At 37.8% G+C, this 10124-nt stretch overlaps 1 protein-coding gene across 1 annotated transcript; it reads left to right on the top strand.

The window, feature by feature from the left end:
- Positions 1-2713: 2713 nt before the first annotated feature.
- On the top strand, positions 2714-3637 carry Vmn1r249 (vomeronasal 1 receptor 249). The gene has a single exon (NM_001166711.1). The coding sequence runs from the start codon at positions 2714-2716 to the stop codon at positions 3635-3637; it is 924 nt and encodes a 307-aa protein (NP_001160183.1).
- The last annotated feature ends 6487 nt before the right edge of the window (positions 3638-10124 follow it).

Here is a 10124-nt window from a genome sequence, read left to right as displayed (position 1 = left end):
GAGCTGAGCCACCTCCTCCTCACACAAGGCTGATAGTGAGAATCAACTGACCCTTCTCTTGGACAGACACCTGGGGCTGTTTGGGCAGAACCAGCATCCAAAGATAAGCCACAAGATGTTTCAAGCCTGCACTTAGCATCTGCCCCAGATGTCACCCCTCTCTCTGTGATTTGATCCCCCTCAGACACTCCCTATTTGCTCTCACTGTGTGCTGATAATCAGGCTTCCAGCCTCCATTAGAGTAGACCTTGACAACCCTTTGCTTGATCTCGCTCCCTTTTCTTGCCCATTTCTATTTCAGGCTTGATCCCCCTTGATCCCCGAATAACTAGGTCCCACAGGTCGGGATAATAAATGTCAATTAGCCAACACAAATTTTACAGATGAAATCATGGATATGTACTCGTCCTAGACAAACATAAGGTATCTGAGCAATTAAAGATAAGTTATTCTTACTTTTTGTCCTATTTCCACATATATCCCATTCTAAATACTGGTACTTTCATTTGTAAAAATATTGTACAGTGATATCTTAATTCTCACACATGAAAGTATAAGTTCATTGTGCCTGAGACAATATTGTTACAGGCTTAAATATCAATAAAGGTTTGGAACATACAATTCTTAGATTTATAACCTGAATTTTTACTTTTCATCATTGAAAATCAAGACTAAGTCCCTAGTTTTTTATTATACCTAGAGCAGAAATGAGTTGGAGCTATTTATTTCTTCATGATTGCTCAATCCATATCTTTGCTTGTATGTCCAGGATTACTTAATTACAAATGAAATTCTCTAGATACTACCAAATTACATTAGACCTGTGATAAGGATTCATGAATATATCAGAAAACAAGGCATGATCTAGCTGAAAATAAGTGAATATGGGAATAACCCCAGGATTCAGGTGGGAAAGACCAGTTTCATTTAATAAATTAGTCATTTATAAATGTCCTGGGTCCAACATGGGAAAAGTTGTAATGAAGCAACTTCCTGGGAAATTACAGAATCTGAATGACACATTGCCAGTTTTCTGAGAGGACTTGGTGTCAGAATAATTTTGCAGAAGTGAAATAGTAGGGAGGAAAGTACTCTGTAGAAACTCATATAATGAGTCCCTTGTTCTACCCTGGAGCGCCCCAATTCACATCTGATGACAAACTCAATTCAGAACTTAGATTCTCCCGAAGGAAACATGAAAACCCTTCCCTAACTTCTGCCCAGGTACTCATTAACATATAACAAACTTCTAGACATCATCAGTAAGCATCAGAAAAGAATGGAGATTTGCTCTGGGGATAAATGATAAATAATAGACTCTCTGAAGGATGGCATGTCCCAGTGCCCTATTATTTTATGAGACTGGAAACCTGGACTTGTTAGGTTACCTTCACAGCATTGCATGGAGAATAAGAAACCATTCCGAATTTCATTGCATTCTTTCTCAGGCAAAGAGTGACACAGAGAAGTTCCTCAATTAAAGCACTACGAAATATACTTCTACAGAAACTATGCTCTGCAGCTGGCCTTCAGATGATCATCTTCATCCTGACTGAGGCTCAGAAGGTGGGATTCATCTACCATAGACTTCTGCTTAAAATTCTTTTCTCTTTTCTTCAGTGAAAAGTGTCTTCTGAAGCCAACATGAAACATTATTTCTTTCTGAAGTCTGCAGTTTGATTTAAGTAGGTTAATATTTTGCTTTCATCTCAAAGAAATGTCTGTGTCCCAGATTAGTAATTAACTGTAACATGTATGTGAGATGTTGAATTTTATCTGGTAGATGGAGACCCTTGTGTTCCTAAAGAAAATATATAAACAAGTAAAATGCAGGCTAAGCATTAGCTTGCAAAGGGTATAAGACTGACTGTGTTAATAATTTTCGAGGGAAGCTGGAGATGACACAGCTAAGACTCTAGCACCTGACATTTTAGAACAAAAATTAAGGTCAGAAAAACTATGAATAAATGAAACTTGTTAGCAAGTTGGGGTTTTTTCACATGGAGGACACATATGTAAGCCTGTGTTCATCTGTGTGATCAGAAGACAGTTGACTCTATCAGAAATATGTGGTGGCTTTTGTGTGTGTGTGTGTGTCTGTGTTTGTGTGGATGAATAGTATAAAATTTTCTCAAAAGCCAACATCTTAATTTTCTACAGCAGAATTCTGTTACACAACTTTATTATTATGTACAATCTTACATGTTATTCCCATACACACTATTTTTAATATGTTACTATAACATAAGGATATTCAATTAATTATTTTTATGTTGCATTTATATATTCTTTCATTTTTTATTGATTAAGGTACATTCCATTTGCAGCTTCCCCTCCTTGCTAATTGAATTCTGATGATGGATTCACAAATTCATACTAGACTCTTTACTGTCTGTATTCATATACAAAGCCCATGGTTTGTTAAAATGTGTGTTATTGTGCTCTTGACCTACTGAACCAATAAAGATGTAGTTGCAATACAAAATGTATCTTGAGTCAGGAGTAATTCAATACGTATAATATTTTACTTGAGTTATTATACATGCATTGTTTTCCCTGCAATTTACCTGTAATGTGTAACTAGAATACTGTCTCACTTATCAAGTGAAGAAATTGTCACAAATCAATTGGTAAGTGTGGACAATAGAACAGAGACCCACAGAGAGTACTGTTCTATCTATTCATCACTGTAGGATTGGGAAAAGCCCTCTCCATGTCTGCTCATGGTAACTCCCTGAAAACCACTGAAGAAGTGGCTCTTCAGATCCTCTTGCTTTGCCAGTTTGGGGTTGGGACTGTGGCCAATGTCTTTCTGTTTGTCCATAATTTCTCCCCAGTCTTGACTGGTTCTAAACAGAGGCCAAGACAGGTGATTTTAAGCCACATGGCTGTGGCCAATGCCTTGACTCTATTCCTCACTATATTTCCAAACAACATGATGGCTTTTGCTCCCAAAACTCCTCCAACTGAACTCAAATGTAAATTAGAATCCTTCAGTCACCTGGTGGTAAGAAGCACAAACTTGTGTTCCACCTGTGTCCTGAGTGTCCATCAGTTTGTCACTCTGGTTCCTCTTAATAGAGGGAAAGGTAAACTTGTACTCAGAGCAAGTGTCACAAACATGGCAAGTTATTCTTCTTGCAGTTGTTGGTTTTTCAGTGTCTTAAGTAACATTCACATTCCAATTAAGTTCAGTGGTCCACAGATAACAGACAATAACACTGACTCGAAAAGAAAGCTGTTCTGTTCCACTTCTGGATTCAGTGTGGGCATTGTCTTCTTGCAGTTTGCCTATGATGCCACATTCATGAGCATCATGGTCTGGACCAGTGTCTCCATGGTACTTCTCCTCCGTAGACATCGCCAGCGAATGCAGCACATCCTCACTCCCAATCAGAACCCCAGAGGCCAAGCTGAGTCCAAAGCAACCCATACTATCCTGATGCTGGTGTTTACATTTGTTAGCTTTTATCTTCTAAATTGTATTTGTATCATAGTACATGCCCTTTTTATGCATTCTCATTTCTTCGTAAGGCTTGTCAGTGAGATTTTAACTGCAATCTTCCCCAGTATCTCTCCTTTACTGTTGATCTTCAGAGATCCCAAGGATCCTTGTTCTGTGCTCTTCAACTGTTGAAAATCAGAGTGGCTAAAAAATGCATAATACAAAAGACAGCTTCACTAATACGATTAAGGACTTTATTCCATAAATATGTATTCAACATTTTGTATGAACAAGGTGTGATGCTCTCTGCTGTAATTTTAAAAGAATAAGGCTATACACCTCTGTTGATGTGAAATGATTTCTGGTTGGAATCTGACTGACATGGTAAGTGAGTTATTCACTACCCTCTGTACTTTTGTATATAACTGCCTCCTGCTGCAGGATGGTCTAAAACTGATGCAACCTATCTTCCCTAAACAGTTTAATGTGTTAAATGGTCCTGATCAAACGCATATTCTCGCTCCTTCTTAGTTAATACTTTAAACTTCGGATAAGAACAGAATCCATCTCTATATTTCCCTATTTGAATAAATGAGAGTGCTTTGCTATGATTAAATATTTTCAAGGATGAAATTTATATAAATAGTAAGTATATTGCATGTCATTCCATTTTAGTTAGGAGATATATGCTTAGCTACCTTGGGTCCTACTCAGGTGAGAGTCAAGCACTGAAAATCAAAACTTTGTGCTCTCTAGAGCAATATAATCTGCTGATCACATCAAGAGTAAATAGGAAAAAAGGCAAAAACAGCTCACGTTCCGAAACTTTCAGACATTTAAAGTCTTAGGACCAGGGAGGAATCCAGGATCCACACTAGAGATCTTCTCCTGAAAGACTTTGGTAAAGACTTCACTCTGCGTCATGGTGAAATTGTTTTCCAATCATCACAAACACCTACCAATCAGACAGGAGATAAGATATATCAGAACAATGGTTGAGGCAAAGTTGTCACTCCATCAATCAGTGGCTTTCTCAGTCACAAAATTATTTTCTCAGAATATCAAAATCAAGCATCTAATATTTTCAGCTACCTGAGAATGACCCAGGCAAGAAAGACCACAAGATAAATATCTGGAGTGCTTATAGGTGTCAGTGTGATGAAACTTATAATCTGACTTGTGGTACTTAGTCCTATGAACAAAGAATATTTTACCATTCATTTTTTGTTCATGTGTATTGGGTATGTATGTATTTATGGGGATTCCCTCCTCTTAAGGAGAATAGGTGTCATACCCCTAGAGCTGGAGTTACAAACTGATGTAAGTCTACAAATATAATTTCTCAGAATCGAGCTCTGATCCAATGTAAATGTGGCCAGGGTTCTAACCTGCTGATCCATCCCTCGAGGCCCACAATGAGAAATTTATCCAACACACTTAACTCTTCACTTCCAATTTGGGGGAGTAGGAAATCGTAATGAAATGTTGAAAGAGCTTGAAATAATAGAATAGGAACCAACAGTTTGTATGTTCTATATTGAGGATAGATTCACACTGAGTTATGAAATTAATACTGAGACTCTTCATGTACATTTTCACAGACCTCTACCAACCATAAAAATGACAATCCCACAACACCAAGTCTTGACCATACCACTGGCCATAATAAGAATCAGCAAGACAGCTCAGCAGCTAAAGCACTCACAGCTTAGAAATGATTATCCCAGGTCCTACCTAGTGGAGAGAACAAACTCATACAATTGTACTCTGCCTTCCTCAAATCTGTGCTTGAACATGTCCACACTCCGAAGAGAAGAAAAGTATATTTTCTAAGTTCAGTTTAATCAGTTCAGTGTATCCTATAACACTGATCTCTGCCTGTTAATCTGTGTATCCCCTTACTTCTAAGCATTATTTTGGGATACTTTGTTGGGTTCTATTATCTACCACCCGTCAAAAACTTTTCAATTCAATTACTTCCAACAAACTAACACCCAGTAGTAGAGGAAAACGTTAGAGAGGAAAATGAGTCTAGACCTCTTAATGCTATGTCCTTCTTATATTAAGTGGGATGTGAGGACTGCAAGCAGAGCAGAACTCCATAACATCATGAAGTTCTTGGGGCCATGACACAACAAGATTAACCCATGTGGCTGTGGTAATCAGTGGGGTGACCACATTCCCTGAGTTCTAAAGCCATTGGTCATTCCTACTGCATGACCCTTGGCAATATTTGGACATCAGGAAAAAGGAAATGAAAACTACATTGGGATTCTAACACCTATTACAATGGCCAAGATCAACAACACAGGTGACTGCTCATGCTGGCAAGGATGTGCAATAAGGGAAAGGCTCACCCATTGCTGGTGAAAGTAAGAACTTGTACAGTCACTATGGGAATAAGAATAGAGGTTCCACAGAAAGTAGGCAATAGATCTATCTCACCACTCTTGGATATATACCTGAAGGGCACTTCATCCTACTACAAGGACATGTGATCAACCATGATTTTTTTTTTTTTGCTGCTCTATTCATTCACAATATGAATAAATCTGTTATCAACCAAGAAGTGTCAACAAAAGAAAGGATAAAAAGTATGGCACATTAGCACAATGGAGCATTACTCAGCTGTTTAAGAACAGGCATCATGATGTTTGTAGGAGAATTGCGGTATGTATTCACTTATACAAACATTCCTCTTACCTGGATTTGCTTGGTCAGCTGATGGAGCTCTGTGAGAAGCTCTGCAATTCGATAATCAGCAGACACAAGGGCCATGGGATGGGCCTGTGAAGGGCATCTGGTCAGAGAGGGGGAATGAAGGGAAAGCTATCATTGCCTGCTATGGGTTGGACAGTATTTCTGCTATGTAAAGTCCTGGTCCATGAATGACCTATTTGGAAAGCCACAAGTAGAATAAAACCTTTAAGAGTGACTGTGTCCTTATAAGAAGCAGCAAACACATACAGAGGGAAGACAGCCATATAACCACAGAGGCAGAGATTGGAGTGATGTGGCTTTGAACTTGAGAGTTTTTACTTGGCTTTCAGAGTAGCCAGAATGATAGCCAAGGACCACCACACTCTACTTTAAATAAGACTTTATGTGAAGATGGTTTCCAAATCAAAGGAATATTATTTTCTTATTACAGTACAAAGATAAATTACACACACACACAAACTTGCTCATAACAAAGTAAATGTATTATAGTGGCATTGTGATGAAAATAAAATGTTTTTATTTAACAAAAAGTAATCCGGGCAGTGGTGGTCCAAGCCTTTGATCCCAGCACTTGGGAGGCAGGGGCAGACAGATTTCTGAGCTTGTGACCAGCCTGGTCTACAGAGTGAGTTCCAGGACAGTCGAGGCTATACAGAGAAACACTGAGTTTATCACTCTCATCACAACCACCAACATCAATATCACGATCACCACCAGCAGCAGCATCTCACCATTCCCACTTTACCATCCTGATCACCATTACCATAGCCACCATTACCATCACCACCATTATCACATTTTTCACCATTATCACCATCACAGGCATCACTATTATCAATCACCATCACTTATACATAGTTATTAGCCATTAAATAAATAATAATCAACCTACAAAGGAGATTGATACATAAAAATGTTCTAGTGAGGGACACGAGGATTTCATGAAAGGAGGGAAGAGATTGACTCTTCTGAGTGGACTAGGGGGATGAGTTGGAAAAGGGCCAGAAGTGCAAGGAGACATAGGGTTGAGAGATGGAATGAAGAGAAAGAGCTGGAATTGGAGGGCATTTGAGAGATGTTATGAAAACCTATGGCAGTGGAAATTTCTAACATATAGGAAAGTGATCCTACTGAAATTTTCTAATAACTGAGGATACAGAGTCCCAACTGACCACCTCTTTTCAACTAAGTGGTCTTCAAGAATTCAAAATCGACATGATTGATTTTTATGTAAAAGTTTAGATTTGTGATTCCTTTAAGCTTTTTTCAGATTATTTTAGAGATAAATAATAAAATTCTTGTCCCTTTCTTTGTAATTTCTGCCTTCCAAGAAGAGAAACTTGATGAGAAAATTGCCTTGCTTTTGTACACTTTGTGAATTTATAATAAGTTCCTTACTTATAAATGTACCTAGGTTATATGCCAGCAAGATTTTGATGAAGGGACTCTGGTATATCTGTCTCGTATGAGGCTATGCCAGTGCCTGGCAAATACAGATGTGGATGCTCACAGTCATCTGTAAGATGGAACACAGGGCCCCCAATGGAGAAGCTAGAGAAAGCACCCAAGGAGCTGAAGGGGTCTGCAACCCTATTGGTGGAACAACAATATGAACTAACCAGTACCCCCAGAGCTTGTATCTCTAGCTGCATATGTAGCAGAAGATGGCCTAGTCAGCCATCACTGGGAAGGGAGGCCCCTGGTATTGCAAACTTTTTATGTCCCAGTACACAGGAATGCCAGGGTCAAGAAGCAGGAGTGGGTTGGTAGGGGAGCAGGGCATGGGGGGAGGGTATAGGGAACTTTCGGGATAGCATTTGAAATTTGAAATGTACATAAAGAAAAATCTAATAAAAATAAATAAAATCAAAAAAAAATGTACCTGGGTGTTTTGGGGATAATTTGTTTTCTTTACCTTTACGATATAATGTTATTTCTCATAACAGTATTGTGTAACACACTGTTTTTCATAATCATTTACTAGAAGAAAACTAAAACATACTCACATTGTAGTTTTATACTGCTTGAAAATTTTTGCTGGGATATATAAGCTATGGAAGAAGGAATAAAAAGTGGAGAGCTGAAAATTGTTCCTTTTATACAAGAACTATGTGTATGTGTGTATATGTGTAAAGTTTGTTTGAGTGGAAGTTTGGAACAAAGTTCATTGAGCGGAAGTATCTGTATATATACATATATATAAAGCTTGTCTGGGTGTGTGTTGGAGCTTGCTCCATCCACCAACTGTTTTTATATATGTAAGTGTGTGTGAAAGGCTCGGTTAGTTAGTGCTTGCTCTAACTATTCCATGTATTAATGTGTATGTCTCTCTGTAGGTCTGTATGCATGTAAGTTTGTATGAACATATGTATGTATGTATGTATGTATGTATGTATGTATGTATGTATTTGTATGAGTTATTGGACTACTTTATTTCAGCCATGCAGTGTGTGTGTGTGTGTGTGTGTGTGTGTGTGTGTGTGTGTGTGTGTGTGTGTGTACTGAGGCATCATCTTGCTGCATTTTTCCTTTGATGTATATAAGGTGTCCTTCTCCATCTCTTTTCATAACTTCTGGTTGAAAGTCTGTTTTATTAGATATTATAATGGCTAGGCCAGCTTGTCTCCTGGGTCCGTTTGCTTGGAAAACCTATTTCCAGTCCTTTACTCTGAGGCAGTGTTTATTTTTGTTGCTGAGCTGTATTTCTTGTATATAGTAAAATCATGGATTCTCCTTGCCTATCTACTCTATTTGTATTGGTGACTTGAGTCCATTGCTGATAGGAGATACTAATGCCCAATGATTGTTACTCATTGGTGTTTTGTTGTTGGAGGTGTTATTGTCTGTATATAATTCTATTCTTTTGGTTTTGCTGTTCAATGATTAAGTTCTTATGTTTTCCTGGGTAGTTAAACTCCTTGAATTGAAGTTTTCTTTCTTATATCTTTGAAGGGCTCTATTAGTAAATAGATATTTCTTAAATTTATTTTTGTCATGGATTATGTTTACTTTTCTATCTATGGTAATTGAACATTTTCATGGATTGATACTGTGGTCTCTTAAGGTCTGCAAAACTCTTGTCCATGCCCTTCTGGCTTTTAGAGCCTCTGATGTGAAGTCAGGTGTAATTCTAACAGGACTACCCTATATGCTACTTGTCTTTTTCTCCCCTTCATCTTTTAAATTTCTTTCTTTGTTATGTACATTTAATGTTTTATTATATGGTGGCAGGATTTTATTTGTCATCAAATCTATTTTGGTTCTTGTAGTTTTATAGTTATATCTTTCTTTAGGTTAGGGATGTTTTGTTCTATGATTTTGTTGAGTATATTTTCTGTGCCTTTGAGCTGGCATTATTCTCCCTTTATTTCTACCATTCTTAGTTTTTGTCTTTTCCTAGTGTCCCAAATTTTCTGAGTGTATTGTATTAGAATCAATTTATTTGACATTTTCTTTGACCAATACAGCAATTTTTCTATTGTATCTCTGATGGCTGAGCTTCTCTCTTCTTTCTCTTGTAGTCTGTTGATGATGCTTGTGGCTTGTAATTCTCTTCTCTAGGTTTTCTTTCTCCAGGGTTGGCTCCTTTTTTTGTTTTCTGTATTACATTTATTTCCATTTTCAGGTCCTGAACAGTTTTATTCATTTCCTTCACCTGTTTGGTTGCATTTTCCTGTATTCTTTCATATTTATTTGTTTCCTTTTTAAATGCCTGTTTGATCCTGTCTTCCTGTATTTTAAAAAGATATTTACTTATTTCCTCATCAAAGGCCTCTATCTTCTTCATACGATGAGATATAAGGTCATTTTCTTGCTCTTCAGGTGTGTCAGGGTACCTAATGCTTGCTAGAGTAAGATAGCTGATTACCTGTGGTGCCATATTTCACTGGCTTTTCCTTATCATATTTTAGCTCATCCTTTAGCCATCTTGTTGTCTCTGGTATTAATTGTCCTGGCC

This window comes from Mus musculus, chromosome 7, assembly GCF_000001635.26.
Source record: "Mus musculus strain C57BL/6J chromosome 7, GRCm38.p6 C57BL/6J".
In the NCBI taxonomy this organism is placed as follows: Eukaryota; Metazoa; Chordata; class Mammalia; order Rodentia; family Muridae; genus Mus; species Mus musculus.
The sequence above is the reverse complement of the archived record's forward strand: the minus strand, read 5'-3'. Positions and strand labels throughout refer to the sequence as shown.